This window comes from Natator depressus, chromosome 2 (assembly GCF_965152275.1).
Source record: "Natator depressus isolate rNatDep1 chromosome 2, rNatDep2.hap1, whole genome shotgun sequence".
NCBI classification, from domain to species: Eukaryota; Metazoa; Chordata; order Testudines; family Cheloniidae; genus Natator; species Natator depressus.
The window spans coordinates 181,860,938-181,880,813 of record NC_134235.1 but is presented as its reverse complement, the minus strand read 5'-3'; the positions used below and the strand labels follow the sequence as shown (position 1 = coordinate 181,880,813).

General features: G+C 42.0%; 1 protein-coding gene across 2 annotated transcripts in view; it reads right to left on the bottom strand.

Annotated features, from left to right (window-relative positions):
• Window positions 1–1,023: 1,023 nt before the first annotated feature.
• GLB1 (galactosidase beta 1) overlaps window positions 1,024–19,876 on the bottom strand; it is a 72,098-nt gene continuing 53,245 nt past the window's right edge. For both annotated transcript variants that reach the window (XM_074945483.1, XM_074945484.1), the window contains exons 12-16: window positions 18,501–18,590; window positions 15,979–16,092; window positions 14,703–14,834; window positions 10,576–10,815; window positions 1,024–3,063 (exon numbers count right to left, since the gene is read on the bottom strand). In XM_074945483.1, the coding sequence (XP_074801584.1) occupies window positions 2,803–3,063; window positions 10,576–10,815; window positions 14,703–14,834; window positions 15,979–16,092; window positions 18,501–18,590 (837 nt within the window). In that variant the 3' untranslated portion in view covers window positions 1,024–2,802. The remainder of the gene's footprint in view (window positions 3,064–10,575; window positions 10,816–14,702; window positions 14,835–15,978; window positions 16,093–18,500; window positions 18,591–19,876) is intronic.

The following is a 19,876-nucleotide window of genomic DNA, read 5'->3' as shown; positions in this document are numbered from 1 at the left end:
ATTCCAGATACACTGAGGGATTCAATGATACAGCAATTTCATCAGATGAACCAGAATTCATAAATTGTGCAGATTACACAAGTCATCATGTCCTCATCTTCTTTCTGCTTTCTCTCTGCTCTCAGCATGCCTACAGTTGAGGGAAGACTCCCTCTTTAAAGAAAGAGACTTTACTCACTTTGGATAAATTCAAAGGAAGCAAGTTGATAGTTTATTAAAACATTTTAATGTCACTATCTCAATCCTTTGTTCTTTAAGTCTCCTCCTTTCACACAGAGTTTGCAAGACTGAATTAAAACCAAAGGGGAGCAATAAGTAGAGACATAGACTGCTATAGAAAGCCAGCTTTCATTGACAGCAACAAGAAAAGATTCTGCATGGTTGCGAACAAAAATCAGGGGCTTACATCATGATTAGTAATTAACTGGAAGAGAATGGAAGACCCCAACACGTGATTTGTAATATGTTCCCAGAGGAAGAGCGAAAACTATTGGACGCAAAATCTTCATCTTCTGTGGCATCAGATGATGGAAAACACGATCACGTTTCAGGCCTATTTAAAAATTTCTTTCTTTACATTTCCAGTCAGTCATCGGTTTCATTGTGACAGTGTGTGTCATCACAGCGCCATGGATGTTCCATCCGGACAGCAATGACACACTTGGGCCCTGATCTGATCTCCCTTGCACTACTGTAAGTTAGAAGCAACTCCCTTAAAGTCAGCAGTGTTACACGGACATGAAACCAGCGTAAAGGATACCAGAAAGAGGCCCATAAGCTGTGCGCGCCCTGGAGAACGGAACCTATTTTTATTGACCAGCTTGCCCTGGTTTAAGCATAAACAGTTTATTGAGTTCACATTAGCCATGTTTACTTGTGTTCTGAACCATTGCAGTTTTGCTTCATGCCCATTAAAACCGCTTAAAAATGTTCTGTCGACACATTTTTTGGAAAGAAAATGCCTTTTGACTATGTGGATTTCCCCTGCCCCTGTTTTTGTCAACATTTTCAGGTTTATGTAAAAAAAAAAAAAAAAAAAAAAAATCAGTTTGGGGGTTTACAAAGAAAAGTTAATTTTGTTTTTGTCAAGACAAAGGTCATAATTTGCCAACCAGCTCCTAATGTCCACTGTACCAGAGCCAAGTAGCCTCTTTAAAAGCAGGCGTCACTACCCCAGGCATTAAGGAGGTGGGTCAGGTGACCAACTACAACAGTATAACAAACAATTTGGGGTTGATAGTATGGGGACAGTCATGGGTGGAGACAGGAGCAGGAAAAGGCTGTCTAGAGGCTAAGCCAATCTAGAAATAACTGCAGAAGGCTGACTGACAAACCAGCTGGGACCTGCAGAGACCAGGCTTTGGGAGAGAACCTGGGAGGGGGTCACCACCCCTCGTGGGCCCAAGGAAGAGACCTAGAAAGAGAGAGACAGTGAGAGCAAGTCCAGGAAAGGACAGTAGGAAAGACAGAGAGAGAGGCCCAGGGAGATGAAACAAGGCGTGTAAGTGGACTTTCTCTGCTTGTCGAACGGTCACCTAACTAGAACCCAGAGTAGAGAGAACGCCTAGAGGTGGAGAAACCCTAGAGAGAGAACGCCTCTTCAACTCCGCAGTGCCCCCAGGAGGAGGACTACCAGTTCCAGGGAGGGGACTACTGAGCCCCAGCGAGTCCCAACTCTTGTGATTTTATCACAATTCTTATGTTATTGGGTATTTTTCTAAGAGCCTCCGCTCCTGGAGACTATTACATGAAGCTCAGGTTTCATTAAAAGATATCTAACCGCCATGGTGGCAGAGAAAAGCTTGAGAACGTGACTCAAGTGTACCTCAAAGGTCAAAAACCTGAAGCCAAAATGGGGAGAAAAAGTAGTTTTTTCTTAAAGTCTCATGATTACACCAATATCATGATTTTTGAATGCTAAAGTCAGGTAAGACTATAACTGGTTCAAAAACCCTGTTTGTGGATTTGTTTTGTTAATTCCAAAAGGAGTGGACTTTGTCACTTAGCCAAACAGCTAAATCATGCCAGTACTTGGAGCTGGGGGACCTGCAGGGGAGTCAGTGAGTTAGCCCAAGGGGAAACTGAGGCAGACCTGTGACCAGAAGCCACTCGCTAACATCCACATCAGTGCTGTTTCACCATTTCAGTTGCAATGCACTCTAGGTATCTACCCCACAATTCCTGTCACAGGTCCCAGAAGCAGCAGATTCTGGGAGAATTCTAAAGGTCACTGGGAAGGTTTCTAAAGGTGGGGGGGGGGAGAGGACTGATCATGTTGGCAGTAAGCTACTGCAGACTGAAACAGTAGCTACACTAACCAGGTATTTAAGCCTGGAGGGAAACAAGTCAAATCCAAATGGTACTTAGCACACACAAACCCTCTGGATACTTGTCTGTGGACATTAAATGTTTATAAGCATGGTAGTGGGGCCACTCAGTTCTTAGCAAGGTAATTTCTCTATGTTCACAGAAGATGGTAAAATGACTAGTTTAAGAGGTTCCTTTTCATGCTGTCATAGTTCCCAAAGCTATCTGTTTACTAAGACTTTGATGTTAAATATTATCTTCCATCTAAGTCAAGTCTCATGCACAACAACTTACTCTAGAATCTTCACTTTTAAAGGAGACCCTGTATTTAGTATCTCCTGTTACCAAACAGCTATTCTTTCAGTGCTTTGAAAAAATTTCCACAGTTAAACATACTTATCGATTTTTAACACTTATTTTCCCCCCGAAGAATGTAGGATTTGAGAGTGTGGGGAAGCAAAACAGGAGAAGGTAAGGGGACACATTCCTAAATAATCACAGAGGGTCCAGCCATAAATCTTTAGTGAACAGCTTCCGGGTGTTGCTTTCATACTGCAGTGTTGCATTGATATCAGGTTTGTCTACAAATTCTATGGCACATTTCTGAATGCCACAAGGAGACCGCTCCAGTTCCAACACTGTGATATTGTTTGGTGACGATGAAACTAGGATGTTGCTTGGAACAAATAGGGTCACTTGAGGACCACGGACTGGCCAGTAACGACCAAGGTTAAAGTCATTGATCCAAATTTGTCCCTGCCAAAAGAGAAACAAAAAAAATTTTTAAGTCAAATAAAAATTATTAAATTAATAGCTTATTTAACCTCTACTATCCTGTGGACAGGAATTGAGCCTTCATCTTTCATACAATGAAACACTATATTTTGATCAGGATAAAATATGCTGGGATTTAAATCCTGATCAAAACATACTTTAAAAACAGGCAAAACAATCACAGTTCCTTGATTAATTAAAAACAGCATCAACATTTAAAAATGAGATGTTCAAAGAAAATTTACCTTTACTAAAAAATGAAGACTTGCAAGCCAAGAAAATAAATTAGCAGTATGCATAAAAGACCAAGGAGACAGAGAACAACTGTGTCCCAGACCAGCCAATACTTCTTGGGAAGCTTGAAAAAGTGACTCTTGGCAAGTTTAACTGGAGACATTTGGGAGCAACAGAATTTCTGGCTGTTGAGTTTGTCTCTCACCTGAAGCCATTCTCTGCAGAGCTCTGTGAAGCTCAACATTTTAGTCGTCAGGAGTTTCTGGAAAATCTTCCCTTTGGTTTTATTTCAAGAGGGAGCTACATAATGTCCTCCCCTCTCCCAGCCCTGAATTTGCTTTAAGGTTCAGGTTAAAACAAACCTGAAAACAAAATTATATTTGCTTAAAGGTAACTGGTAAAGGAGGGGGGAGGGGACTTGTTGAAAAAGGGCAATGAACAAAGGTCTGAGAGTTTTTGTGCAAAAAAACTATTTATTTGCAGCTTGTTTTGGATATCAAATTCAGACGTTTCCTACCCTCAAAGTCTCTATGGCAACAGGAGAACTTGACAAATAACATCACAAAAGAAAAACCTGAGCAACTGTGAAGTTAAACTTTTAGTTAGACTGTTAAACTGTGTTTCCGGTGGGTTTTGTTGTTGTTTGGTTAAAGACAGGTTCTAGTGACCACCAAGACTTAGGAGAAAAAATAATACTCTTGTTAAAGTTGAAAGACCCAGACCGCGTCTGGTAATGTGAGATCTCACACAAGCATCTGAGACCTCCAAGAAGCCCTCTTGCAAAAAGAGGGATGACTTGACATTGTTGATGTTTCTAATGTAAAAAAAAAAAAGCTTAAGAAAGCCTTTCAAAATATTTCATCTTTTAAACACATCATAAAGCAGAAAAAAAATACCCCCAAGCTCATAATTTTTAGAAAAAAATCTTTGTAAGTCATCTTTAAAACTGTGACTTTTCATACCATTTCACTGGAATTGTAAATGGACCCACATTCACTCAAAACTGAATCTCGGTTCATGAACGTTTTGACTGAACTGGGCTGTTTTGAGTTCATAACAAAAAGGAAAGTTCCACGTGTTTTTGAGGTTTAACCACCCAGCTCCACTCTCTTATGAACGCTTTTTCTGTGTTAGTCAGCTACTGGCTCAGAACACCGGGACTTCAATGGACGAGAATTCAACAGGAGCAGGTGAATTAAAGCATCAATTTTCCCCCATATAAAATATCCTTAAGTTAAGACTAGGGGGAAAAAATATAAGATGCATGGCACAAAGGAAGAATGATGACTAAATAAAAGGGTTTCTATAAGGCATTGGGACGGTAGGACTTTAACAGCATCATTGGTGGCTTCCGAAAAACTTAGGGTAGGTGAAATTGCAATGAAAAATGAAAGGCAAATTCTCTCAAACATTGATCATTAGTAGAATATTAAAAAGAAAAAGGTTATACTGCAGTTGTGTTTCTGTAAATTCATTTAAAATCTTTATAAATCAATTTATGTCAAATTCTTAATTTTTCTCAAAAAGCCGGTAAATTCGCAAATGAGGGTGAGTTCAGCTTTCCATTTGCCTCTGTGGCCTAAGATCCTATCTTGCTGTAGGTGTTAATAAACTTTAACCCCAAACATTTTTTTATCAAATTAATCTCATTCTGTGGCTTGTTTTTGCGGTCTGCAGGGAGAAAGAAAATATTCTGCCTCAGTGCTTTACTTCTGTGATCGTTTTAGAGTGAAAGATGGTATGAGAATTGCTATAAGTCACTGTTCCACACACAGGATGAATTCATTACTGTAATGTAAAATATGCTCTAGCTCAATGAGAACTTGTGGGTTGGTGCAGGACTTAGTGGGGGAAATTCTAAGACCTATACAGAAGGTCAGATGAGATGATCATAATGATCCCTTCTGATCTTCAAGTCTGACAGTTTACTTCAGACAATTTCTTGGAAAATATGAGCTCAAAGGTTAATTTGCAGGGAGCTGTTCTTAAGTTTACAGATCGCGTATGCAGCATGGTTATGAAATCATATGTCCATATATGCCCCCAAATCTACTAATTTATAACATCCATATACACTAAATAACATGTTATACAAAATAAAAACGGAAGAACCAGCAATTAGAAACAGAAAAAACTTCCTTTATATGACTAGATATTGAACTAGAAACTTCTGCTGAGTTGTGAACAACTATCTCAACTCTGAAAACCCTTTTTTAGACCATACCATTAAGTTCTGCAACAGACAGGAGTCTCTAAACCACTGTAGTTGTTTTTTTAAACAAGATACAGCACCCTTGATATGCTACAACACAGCAACAACTTAACTTTGCACTCGGTCAATTAAAGCCTGTGCAATTTTTTAGGAGTAAATTCAATACCACTGACAGTGCTAGATTGACAGTCTTAGGCTTTTTTTTAAACTTTATCTTTATTGTTTTTATATAAAATATTAAAACATAATGAAACAAAACATATATAAATACAAGCACAAGCATATAAAGAACAAAATACAACATTATTTCTAAAACATGGGGAAAAAAACAAAAAACAAACCAAAAACAACCTGTAGAGATCATGCAGGGCATCAATTATTAAAGTGACTAAATAGATAAATAAGTGAGAACATAACCTATGAGTATTGCGGACTAATATATACTAAACTGCACAAATATGCAATAGTTTCATGACTAACCAGACAGCCTCATATTTTTTCCAAGCATTTCTATTAGACAGAGTCATCTTTTCCATTAATGCAGAAATAGAGAACTCACTAAGCCAGTCTGTGTACGACTGAGGAATTGCAGAGCACCATTTTCTCAAAATAACTCTTTGGCCACTAATACAGTTACTGCAATCCATTTCTTAATGTTAGTCTTACACATTAAAAAAAACAACAACAAATTCTCAAGAGTACTGTATGAAAGAAAAAGACTGCCAGTGTAACGATGATTGACCATGCACAGTACACTTATATAGCGCAGAGTTGCAACTATCACTCATTTGGAGGGAGGTACTTTTATTTTGTGTTATTTTCATAGCGATTTCAAAATCTCACTCACGATGAACGATTGCTACTTGTTTTCAATGAAGTTTTAAAATTTTACTCATTCAGACTAAGATTCCCCAATAATGGCTCTGAAGTGTACAACAATTTCATAGCAGAAAACTATTTTCAACTTCTACCAATACTGTATTATTTTGAAGGCTCCTGTGGACTTGACAAAAATGTCAAAAAATCCTTACAGTCCTTCATTAACAAATTCACGGTTATGCATATATAGTGAACCATGACATTGTAAAGGGTGGGTATGTGGAATCTTTGGCCATGATGCTAATTCTACTGAATTTGCAGGAATCTCTCAAATCACATTAATCTCATTCATGGCAAAGACAGAAAGGTTGTGGAAACTACCTAAGAAGCATTAGGTTTTGGCACTTTTAAATGGTTCTGTTCCAAACAAAAACCCTGGATCTAAGTTCATCCAAAATTTGAGAGTTAGTAGGTTGTGGAATCCAAATCAGAATTTAGCAATTGGCCTGTGTTTCCATTTGTGGGACAAACAAAAGGTCTGGAACCTGTGAATGGCCTGAACTTTGAAGAGTGAAAAATGAAGATCCACATTTTCTTTTATAAAGACGCATCATTGTGGTCATTCTGCTTCCTTCTTTGAAAACATATCACCCTACATGCCCTCCTCTAGGTGCGAGATTAGCTCCAAATCAGCAATCAGCAACTGGTGTACCTGCATCCGTGGAAACCCCAAGTGTTGCCAAGGAAAGCCATGACTTGCACCAGTTGCCTGTGTAATCCTCAATCCATGCAAATCACTGTTTTTCTTGACTACAATTAGGGCTTGTGCTGGTGCAGCTACTCAGGTTGCTATGGCTGAATCCCAAGATAGCTGGGGCTTACCCACTTCAGCATTAGGCATCTGCACTGCTCCAGTTTCCCCTCTCAGAAACCCACAGGCTTGTAGGCTGCTGCAGTGCTTGCATGCAGGAGTCTTTACTGCATTGCAGCATTGAGGTGACTTCGCTCTCTGGCTCAGAGTTCACCACTTCCGGAGCATCAAAAACAAAGTCCAGTGGCAACTCACAGTCTTCTGCCCTACACTCTTCCAGGTCACAGCAGTTCCCCCCGAGGGTCTTAGGCAATCTTCAGCCCTTCCACCAAGCTCAGCTTCCTGCCTCTAATCTTCCCACATACCATAGTAGCAGCATAGAAGGGGACTAATGCCCACCCTCTCCTACAGGTTCCATCTTATAATTGGGTTATTTGCCCTTAGTCACTCAAGCTCTAGCCTTGTCCTTCAGTTTTCCCCAGGCCATATTCCTCCATAAGCCTTCCTCTAGCTTCCCCTGTATATAAACCCCCTTCCCAGGGTCTCTCAGCTGAGTCTTCTCCCAGCAGGCTTCTGCTCCCAGCACTCTCGCTCCCCAGGCCCTCTGCCTGGGAATTAGGGGGAACCTTCACCCTGCACATGCTTTCTCTCCACCTCCACTCTCAATAGTGGGCTATTGGCTCTCCTTATGTACTTTGGATGGTCAGTTGACTGCCACCCCCAGGACTCATTCCTCTCAGCTAGGGAGAAATTCTGGGCTTGTCTGCACACAAAATTGTACTGCTTTAACTATACCAATATAGGTAAAGTGATACAGAGCCTTGCAACCCAACAGGACCCAACTACAAGTGTGGGGTTCGGATTGGGTTGGAAACCAACTCACACTCTCAGGCTCGGGTCAGCTCCGATCACTTCCTCCTGCCTGCAGGGTTGGCACGGTGGCAGCTGCATGCCCTGCTCCTGCCACCTCACTGCTCTGTGTGCTGCCAGGTAAGAGGCGCTGCAACTCCTTGTCACACTCACTCCACAGCACACAGTCAGGTGGCGGCCGGAAGGAGCAGGTCACGCAGCTGCTGCTGCGCCAACCCCAAGGGCAGGAGGTGGCTGGCAACAGATTGCAGGCCCAGGATGACCCCAAGCCCAATCGACAGCGCTGACACAGATTCGGGAGCGGGATGGAGTGAGAATTGGGTGTGGGTCGGGGCTGAAAATGACTTAACCCTTTTGGATCAGGTTTGGCTTGGCTGTGCTCAGGTTTGGTTCAAGTCCAGGTCAGGCTTGAAAATTAGGTCTGGGCAGACCTCTAAGGTGGTACAACCCCTCTAGCATGGATGCAGTTATTGTGGTATAAGGTGATTATACCAGTATAGCTTATTCCCATATGGGAAGGGGAATCAGATGTACTGGTATAAGGCATCTTTATACAGCTACAGGTGCATCCATACTAGGGAGCTGGGTCTGATGCAGCTACTTGGATAGTCTAAATATCACATCGAACAAATCGGTACAAAACAACCCAAACCAACTGTGCAGGCCAGGAAGGGCCAAGCCTTGGAGCAGGCACACTGGGCCATTCATATGTCCTGGGATCACTGAACTGCTGTTCCTAGATACAGACAAAGCCTGACTATCTGCAGAGTCCATTTTTAAAGTGAGGGGCCTGCTCAGTCAGGGAGGGGGACATAAAATTGAACTATGGGGGGGAAGGGGGAAATAATTGTTGGGGGAGGATGCTAAACCAATCCAAGTGATTTCCTTGAGAAGATAGATAACTGCTGCATGCCACCAGCTCACATACAGTCTCAGCTAGATGGGGATTTAAAATGGAGTTCTAAATCCCTAAAGAAATTGGGGCCTGTAATCAAAACAAAAGGGCCCAGCTAGCTATGGGTGCAATTTCCATAAACACTTAGCACTGGCCTCTCGCACTCCCTGAAGTCAGTGTAAATTCTACTATTGGCTTCAATGGAAGCAGAGAGAAGCCAACAGTGAGAGCTGTTGGAAATCCCACACACTCAGATTTAACCGTGCCAATTTATTTATTTAGCCTTTGTGTACTCACCGAGCCAAGCATTAGCATTCTTAGTGGCCAAGTGCAGCTCTCGGAGCCCACCACTGAATTTGGTTAGCGGCCGCTCCTCGACAACGTGTATCATTGCTCAACCTGCGCCACCGCTTGGCCTGTCTTGAAGACCCCAGTGGTGCTGCTGGCTGCACAGAGGCTTTGCCCAGTCCGGAATCAGATAAGAAGGGCCTAACGACGTGGCAGGTGGAAGCCGGGCGGGCGAGCAGTAGGGTCTGTGACGAGGAACTGATTGGTGGTTGGTGTTAAGCACCAGTCTTCCCACCACAGGGATTCCGCTGTCACATCTTGGCGTGGCAGCCTCGACCACAGTGGTAGGTGGTGGGCTAAACGGTCATTGAAAGATGTGTAGGTGGTGGGCTAAAAGATCATTGAATAAGGGATCAGCACCTATCTTATCAAGCAGCTTACCAGCTGCAATCGCCAACCTGATGGAAGGGGGAGCAATGTGGCTCAGAACTGGAAGCCATGCCACTGTCCAGTTGTGACACACGATTAGGGATTTTTGCCTTCCAACGGGATTTTTTTGTGGGTACTGAGGATGGGATGACAGGTTTCTGAATCATTTAGGCAACCTTGTTACAAGTTAGGTCATGACTGTTCCTGCTGGGACCCTTCCTCTGAGCTAGCAAGTCTCATCTTCTGACTCTGTCAGAATTGTGTCCTTTGTTAATGAGCAATTTTTAATTTTTTTTAAAAAGCTAAACTCTCCATACAAAGACACTGGCTAATTTTCTCCACTCTTCGGCATGAAGAGTTTTCCTAGCGCCACTTCATCAATTATGTCCTTTATTACTTCTGCTCAGCCAGCCTGACTCCACTCTTCCCCAAAAGGCCAACTTCCAGTACCACACTTTCTCCAGAACAAGCAGCCTTTAAAAAGCCTGTATTCACTTCCCTTCTCCAGAGGGCAGCTCTCTCTCCATTCCCGCAAGAAAAAAAGACCAAAACTGAATGCCGTATTCTAAATAGCCCTGACCAAACATATCTTTGTGTCCTACTCACTATATCTATAATAGCTGCATACTTACGTGGTATATCATTTGCCTAGCCAACGTCACTGAATGACTACTTAATATGAGCTTCCCTCATCTTAGTTTCCTATCCCCAGATTTATTCAAGATTTAGTTAAAATCTTGACTAGTCACTTATAAGATCTCAACATCTCTGAATATCATTTGATATATGTGAGTGACCCTTCAAAATGACCACATGGTTGTTATATAGTCCTCCACCCCTAGTAAAGGGCTGTTCTTGACCTTTAATAGCAATTTTAAGGTGACTTTAGAATCAGATTCAGGTTTTTTGGTAAACATCTTAGAAAAAGAAACCTACCTTTGTCCAGCCAGGAAACTTGATATAGGTGTCTTGAGGTAAATCAGGTATTCCACTGGGAATAGAAAATCTGCCAGTGTAAAAAGCAGGAGCTGCATAGCTTGAGGGATTACCACCAGATGTTTTTGATTCACCACCTTTGCCGTTTAAGCCATGGCCCACCACACTGTCTATGTCTAGTGGGTAGATCTCCCAATGAACGAGTGTAACTTGGCCAAGAGATAAATTTGACACTAGACCCTGCAAAGAAATTAAAGGTGTTAACAAAATCAATAGTCTCATCTCATTACAGTTATCTACCTCCAACTGTCCTGAGTACAAAACAGATAAGAGAAATAAAAACTTGGCTGAACTACAGTAGTCACCAGTATTGCCAACCCCAAGTGTTCAAAACTCATGTGTCAGGTCCCCCAAAATTAAGGATTAGCTTAAAAAAAGCAAAAACAAAACAAAAAACCCCTAAAGGAACCCCTCATTTTTATTTGCTTTCTGGGTTTTGAGCCTTTAGGATACACTTGGGTCACATTTTCAAGTTTTTCTCTGCAACCGTGGAGGCTAGAAAACAGTGTTAAAATCAAGCTGCAATTTTCATAATCACGAGATTCCAGGAACGGGCGCATTAAAGAAATCACAAGAGCTGGCAACAATGAGTCACTCTACATAGTAGTAGAGACCGCGTTATTTGCTTCCTACAGAACTACTGTAGCTCGTACACAGTATCACAAAGTCAGGGCTTCAAGGCTCACCCTGAGGCCCTGAGCCAGCAAAGTACTTACGCATGTGCTTAACTTTAAGTATCATAGTCCATGTTACTTCAATGAGACTAATATGCTTAATGTGAAGAATATTACTAAGTATCATGCAACTCTGGGACCTAAGTGAGGATATATTTCATACATCAGAGGTAGATTCAGAAGTTTGCTTACAGAAATCAAATCCTCCCCTACCCACAAAAGTTGTTACAACAGTTTCTATTACAGCATTTTACACTTAGATCACACCAATAAAACCTTCCCATGCAGACCTCCCATTCAACCCTCAGGGTTGAATTTAAATTGATATAGTGAGACCAGTATAACTCCTAACGTAGACACACTTATTCCAGCATAAGAATGGTCTTTCAGCATAGTTTAAACCCCTTCCCAAGCAACATAAGCTAAACTGAAAAAAAGCCTCTCTTACATAAGAGTGTCCACACGGGGGATTATACTGGTAAAGCTTTCCCACGTAGACAAGCCCTTACTCTAATAGACAGTTTCTGTAACATGGTTTCTGTAAAGGGAAATCAGATCTTACTAATCTATTAGAGTTCTTTGAAGGGGTCAACAAACATGTGGACAAGGGGGATCCAGGGGACATAGTGTACTTAAGAGTTCCAGAAAGCCTTTGACAAGGTCCCTCCCCAAAGGCTCTAATGTAAATTAAGTTGTCATGGGATAAGAGGGAAGATCCTTTCATGGAATGAAAACCGGTTAAAAGACAGGGAACAAAGGGTAGGAATAAATGGTAAATTTTCAGAATGGAGAGGGGTAACTAGTGGTGTTTGAGACCCCTGATCTAGGTTGTTATAATTTGCATCTCAAAATCCTGGAAGACATCAAACTCTTAGTCAGGATTCCTTAAAATATCTGCTGCATAGTATAACTGAAGACAGTGAGCAACATCCACTATATGTGGTACATTGACAAGTCTCAGCTGTACTTTCGATAGACACATTTAGAGAGCGGTCTACCAAAGCAATTCAAGAAAGACAAATTTTATTTATTTTTATTTTCATGTATTTAAAAAATCTTCCTCCTTCTGCACACATGCCTTTGCTGAGTAACCACGTAATCTCATTGTTGTGGCACCTTCTCTTCCTCTATCCTTTCTCTTGCGATTTGCTTTTGCCCTCACATCTAAATTGGGCTGTAAGCCTTTGCCAAAATCTTAACAGCATTGTGAGGTGCCTAGCTTACCTGTGGGGGGGCTGCACAAAAGACAAGATCTTGATATAAGTGCCCAGGATTACCTGATGCCACAAGAAGGGCTACAGAAACTCTATTTTAATGGCCAGATGGATGGTCAACTCCTGAAGTGGACTGGAGATAAAATTATTTTTCTTCCAGAAGTCATGCTCATGCCAGCGAAGCATCACTAATCTGACTGCAATTGGCCACAATCCTGCCAAACAGCCATGCAAGCCTCCACACAATGCAGCTCTTCTAAAGAGCGTCCATCTTGCTTTGTAGCAGTCCCATTTCAGACCATGGTCTCTCCCAAGTAGCAACAGCCAGTTGTGTCACACTGTACTATAGTTTTTTGGTATGGGTAAATATGCCACCAGGGAGCACCAAATTCAGACTCTTGAAATCCACTGTAATCTGCATTTGAACCTAGATCTCCAGAAGAGGATTAAAGTCTGAACCACTGGACCTCCAAACCCAAGCTACCCACATTTTTGGGTCTCCAATAGTTATTTGGGGAGGTTTGAGCCACAGATTCCCTTCAGTGGGCAAAGTGGGTTCCTGGCCACTGGTCCATTATTATTTGTATTCCAATAGTAAGCAGAGAGAGACAATCAGTGATCAGGGCCCTATTGTGCTAAGCACAGTACAGACATAAAAAAGGTAGTCCATTCAATACAGCACAAACATAACAAAAAGGTGGTCATGTCAGTACTTCTCCCCCATCTGTAATGGAAGTTTAAAGGTCAACACCAAGCTTGATGCTCACCAAAATTCATATGATAGCACTTTCCTTCCCCCGCCCCCGGTTCATGTTAATGCCATGTTGGGACATTACTAATGATCAAGTACAGTTCAGAAGTGTGCTTTAGATAAGCACCCAGAGGTTCTGGGTGCCTTATCTTATCTTATCTGCTCAAACCTGGACTGGAAATTTGGCAAGATAAAGCATTTGCCTGAGGTATCCTTCTTCCAGTGATGCTGAAAAATGCTGCAAGAGTGCAGCACTTGCAACTGAACCAAGACATGTATGAACATTCAAAAGTACTAATTGTGACAAAGCTCTGTCCTTGCCTCCATGGGTCCCGCGTTTCCTGGCGGATTTCGCTAGCCTCAGAGGCTCACTGTGACCCTCCACGTAACCCTTCTCTCTCTAGAGACAAGGGTCACAGTCTACTGAGCCATTTTCATCATAAGCCAGCGAGGGAGGTGAGGAGAAGTTATCCTTCCTTGCGCAGTCTCTGTTGTCTCCCAGTCTCAGTGATTAATCAGGGGGCAAAGGGTTGGGGGCGGCGGGGGGGAGAAGCCCGGGCCCACCCTCTACTCCAGGCTCCAGCCCAGGGACCCTAATAGTATCAGCTATGGTAGCTGACCTTTTAGAAATATGACATGTACAATTCCCTGGGCTACTTCCCCCACAGCAGCCCTCACTTCCACAAGCTCCACTTCACCCTTACCTCAGGGTCTCCTTCCTTGTGCCTTATATGGTGTGTACTACTCAGCCTCTCCAACAGCGCAACTTCCTCCCACAGCTCCTGACATGCACACCCACCTGACTAACTGGGAGGCTTTTAACTAGTTTCAGCCAGCCCCTGATTGGCTTCAGATGTTCCAATCAACCTAGCATTCTCCCTGCCTTCTGGAAAGTTCTTAATTGGCCCCAGGCGTCTTAATTGACCTGGAGCAGCTGCCATTTCACTTATCCTGGTACCAGGGATTTGTTTAGCCTGGAGCTAATAGACCTATCTCCCACTACTTTTCTATAGCCATCTGGCCTTGCCCCGTCACATAATTTTATATACAAAATCTGAATTTGCAAACTCCAGTGAGCTTCAGTTCTAGATGATGTTTCAGCTGTTTTTAATTCATTTGAACTGGTTCATGCATCCTTAGATGATACATTAGAAGACTCAACACCTCTTGAGAGACCTGTGGGTGATATAAAACCACCAAAAGTTAAAGAGTGTCTGTCTGCTTTTAATGCCACTTTGACCTCAATGAGAGCAGGACTCATAAGAAAAGTATTAGTTGTATTTTGAGTTAGGTAAAGTTGCACCAGCATATTCCCGAACCCTTTGCTCTTACTATTGCATTAAGATTTTCTTTTACCAATAGAAGAAAAGCTGATCTCTGGTGTGCTTTGACAAGTTCCATTGTATAATCATTAGTGACTAAATTTACCTTAAAGTCATTGTTGTATCTACCATAGTTTACTCGACCCATGTTTTCTACCAACACATCCAGATTTGCTCCAGCCTTCCCGGTTATATTTATCATGTATGATTTGCCTCGTTCAAGGACTCCCTGAGGAACCTGTAAGCATAACACCAAAAGGAGAAAATAACGTAAGGCTCAAACAGAGGACAAAACTGGATTACTCATTTTTGAGACTTACTGGCTTGTACAGAGGAAAATATCCCCCTGCTGCCCTGCTCACCTCAACCCCCACAACTATCATTTAAGTTGGTCAGTAAGATATTCAGCTAAGTAGTGTTTCAGTTATTCAAATAATGGAAAATTATCAGTTTCCTCAAAAGTGTGGTACACTTCATTCACTAATTCTATTGGTTTTTAAATTTCAAAGCTCTGCAAGGCTTCTCATTCCTAAAAAACTCAAGTTGTCAAGGTCTGTTCAGATGACTGAAAACAGTTTGCACACTTTATAGGTGAAATATATGACTCATTCTCAGATTAAGCTCTGATGCATTTTTTTTGTAAAAACACTACGATTCTGAATAGAAAACCAAACAATAATTTGGTTTTGCCAATAGAGAATCTACTGTTTACCATACAATACATCCTTGATGTATTATATAGAAAACAGGGTTCATTAAAGAAATATTAATGCAATATGCCAGAATAAAGAATGAAAGCTGCGCTTTGACAGTCCATAAATTGATTTTTCTCCTTATTGAGCAGGAACAAAGCTGTGCTGTACACAGTTCAAGGAGGAAAGCGGGGGAGGAATCTACATCCTGTAAAAAAAAAATTTAAATTTGTGGTCAATAACCCAATGTCACAAGCAAAGATGTAGACTCAAGTTTCCTGCAATAATCAATTGAAACAACCTGCAGGAGCTGATCAAATATAGGTCAGCTTCTAATTTGTATCAAACCAGTAGTAAGCAAGCCCAGCTTATAGATTTTTTTTTCTACTTGTATGAAGACCCTAGACCAATTTTCAATTGTCTTGATACTAATTATAAGACTTTCAAGTAGACCATAGAAATGGTGTGTACAGATTTGAATGTTTTAAAAACTTTACTAAAGTGTAGAATGTACCAACTGTATGATCCCTTTCTTTCTCTTTACGTTTCATATTAAATTAAATAAACTAAACTGTATTTGTGTACATGGGGAAACAAGCCACAAACTACACAATACAATTATTAATCATAGCTACCCAAAGAAGGCAAGTGACAGACATGGATATCGGTAGTTGTAAGGTCAATATTTACCCCATCTACAGAGACATAAGCACGGTCGTGGACTCCGTTTAAAGGTGAAAAGAGTGGTGTTGGCTCACTACAATTTTTTGGCAGGGTAGTCCTGTACAGCACAAACCCAAAATACTAGAAGAAAAAAATTAGAGAACCAAGTCATTCTGAGGCTACACTTGAGGTCACACAATGGAAACCAGTAACCAGAATTTCGGCCTACACATTGGAAGAGAAATTTCAACTTTCATACCCTGTCTGGAGCGATAATCACAAATGGTTTCAGATGTCCTAGTTAATATCTTGTCAAGTGATTTCAATTTTTAATACTCAATGTAAATTTCATAAAGTTTCCTACATATCTTTACATAACCTTAAAGATGAAGATCTCAGTTAAGATTTCTCCTCCTCTGCACCTCAATAAGAGGAAAGGGTCATGAACTGAATCCATTGATTAGTTCACTGAAAATTGATAAAAATGACAACTGGAAAAAACGTTGCAACTGAAGCTTAGATAACAAGCTAAAAAACTGCACCCTATAGCCAAAAACTGATGCTGGTACTGCCTGTATAGGAGAACCAGCTGCTATGTTACTGGAACAATTAGGAATATTCTCATGTGACATATTGCCATCGGGGACAATAAAATCAGAGCAGCTGGATTTGTTCCTGTAACAAATGAAACAAACACATTGAAACCATTCTGTTTTTCCCCAGTAGCATTAACATAACACCAGTGTCTGACATGAATTGGATTTTAACTTGGTTCCCAGCCTCTGGGGCAAGAAGAGGTGGGAGCATGGCAGTTTGAGCCAGCCACATGTGACCACCAATGCATTCAACCGGCAGCACAGATGGCAGGAAAAAAAAAAAACAGAGGAGGCTGTGACCATTATGGGCCGCCCCTTTTCCTGACGTGTCTCTGAGGTTCCCATGAGACCAAGGCAGGTGACAGGGTGTAACAGCTGCAAAGTCCAGCAGAGTGTGGAGAAGAGAAGCAATGCATGGAGGGTGAACTGCTTGAAACATCACCCCATGAGCGGGGATGCTGAAACCAGGGAGCTGATTGGTCAGGGGCTCCTTTTAAACCGCCTGCCTGGTTTCTTTTCATAGGGTCTTTCAGCAGCTGACTAGAGTGCCTGCTCTCTGCTCCCACAGAAGCACACAAGTAGCAGGACAGCTCCTGAGCCTCTCTCTCCTGGCTGGATCCCTCTGGTATGAGCAGATAAAGGCAGAGAAGGAAAGACATCCAGCTTACCGGCCGGTAGTTGTAGCTTGACCAGGGCAGATCTGGGTTTTGAACCCGGCCCAGCTAACGTTCAGAATTGGGTTTTGAACCCATCCCACCCAGTGTCCTGGGACTATGGGGCAGGTAGCTGCTCAGCAGTCCCGCCCACCACACGTTTCCTAGTGGTTGCTTCTTTCAGCTGCAGGCAACTGGCTCCTAATCTGTACATAGCTCAGCAGAAGGGATGATCTGGGAGCCAGATGAATGCAGTGGAAAGGTGGGGCCACTGAGCAGCCAGGAGGGGAACAGAAAAGAAGTCGGGGAGAAGGGGCAAAAGATGTGGGGAGAGGAGGAGGAGGAAGCCAGGGCAAGAAGAGGAAGATGGGAGCAAGATGCTTTTTCAAGGGGTATTTTTCTAAATCAGCCCGTGGTGTAGAGGCCCCCTGGTGAATGGGATGTGTGCACTCTGATGAGTTCTGGGTGACTACTCTCAGAATTTTTTCTACCTACATTCTGAAGAGGAAAGGAAGTAAAAATGAATAAGATACCCACAAAACATTAACCTTGTGACCCTCCTCCCATCCGCCCCCGCAGATCTCCTGCCCTGTTTATCAAGAGAATTGTCCCTGGCAGATGTTTTGACACATCAGCTATACACCAGAGAGAAAGAAAGAAAGAGAGAGGAAGAGTGGGGAAAATCTAGAAAACAGGGAGGAACAAGGTGGAAGGGATCTATGAAACCGAGTGCTTCACAGAGAGACTATAAAGGGGGAGAAAGAGCAAGAGAAATGGAGGAAGATAGTGAGGATGAATAAAAAATGGAAAGCAGAGATAACAAAAATACAGAAAGAGGGAGAGAGAAAATGAGCCAAAAAACCCCGAGTGAGATTCAGCAGTGAAGCCAAAAATATGGTGGCCGCAGGAACAGATGGCGTCACAAATGCGGAGGGGTCTCCAACCCAAGGAACTTGGGAACAACTACTGTAAGAAGTACAACACTGCAAGATTTAAAGGACCACGTTTAGACTTGGTTTAAGACCTTTCACCCCAATGCAGTGATATCAAGACTAAATTTCATGTAATAAGATTTGGAAAATGATCACTTAGTAGTTACATGAGGAGTTACTGGGGGAGGGATAGCTCAGTGGTTTGAGCATTGACCTGCTAAACCCAGGGTTGTGAGTTCAATCCTTGAGGGGGCCATTTAGGGATCGGGGCAAAAATTGGGGACTGGTCCTGCTCTGAGCAGGGGGTTGGACTAGATGACCTCCTGAAGTCCCTTCCAATCCTGATAGCCTATGATTCTAAGTCTTACCTGCTGCAGCTGAACAAAGGATAAGGGGTAAGTGCTTCTTATTGGCCCAGAGGGTGACAGATCATCAAGAAGCTCTGCTACTGTGCCTAGCTGCAATGCAGGAAAAGCAGATTTAGACTGGTCATAAAATTCAATATTTAATTAGTAGCTAAATAAGACAACAATATGGTCCAAATTCTGCTCTCAGTTACACTGTTGTAAATCTGATGTAACTATTGACTTCCAATGAATTACTCCAAATTTATTATTTGAGGTAGCTCGGAGCAGAATTTGGCTCTGTCAAGTATCATCTAAGAGGACTTTTAAAATAACTGAACCCACATTTATTTTTGAAGCAGTAAGGCCCCAATTCAGCAAGATGTTTAGGCACAAGCTGAAATTTAAGCATGCCATCGGTCCACTGACTTTATTAAGACAATGCACAAGTTTAAAGTTAAACATGTGCTTAAGTACCTTTCTGAATCAGTCCAATGGGCACAACTATACTGCAGGTTAACATACCTATGGTGCCCTCTGATCTCTTTTTGAGATGATAAGAGCTCTCTTTCAGACTATGTTTCTCTCTCAACATTTGCTGTGGATTCTATGTATTAGTCAGGAGGCACACAATACGCATAATGCCCTCTATAGGCTCAAAGGTTCAAGTGTTTTGGGATTTTTTGAATAAGAGCATCAGAATTTTAGTCTATTTTACACAAGTGTCTCCACGGGCCCAGTGTAAATTGTACATTGGTGATTCCAAATATTTTCCAAAAAGTCAGTATTTGCTTTCAAGTAGTGCTGCAGAAAAGCCACTACAAAAAAGAGCACTTCAAATGTTGTAGAATTCGATATATATTTTATACACATTCACAGGAAAAAGAAAACAATGAAATGCTGGGTGTTTCAAAATAAGAAAAGAGCAAGCTTTTGCACAGGCACATTCAAAAATGAGAATGCAACATTAAAAACAAACATCAACATTATGTATGCACGTTCCTACACGTGCCATAGGATAACCTGAACCATCTATTCACATGCGAGCACGGATTTTCATAGATTCATAGATATTTAGGTCAGAAGGGACCATTATGATCATCCTGCACAATGCAGGCCACAGAATTTCACCCACCACTCCTGCAAAAAACCTCACATCTATATCTGTGCTACTGAAGTCCTCAAATCATAGTTTAAAGACTTCAAGAGCAGAGAATCCTCCAACAAGTGACCCGTGCCCCATGCTACAGAGGAAGGCGTAAAACCTCCAGGGCCTCTTCCAATCTGCCCTGGAGGAAAATTCCTTCCTGACCCCAAATATGGCGATCAGCTAAACCCTGAGCATATGGGCAAGATTCATCAGCCAGATACTACAGAAAATTCTTTCCTGGGTAACTCAG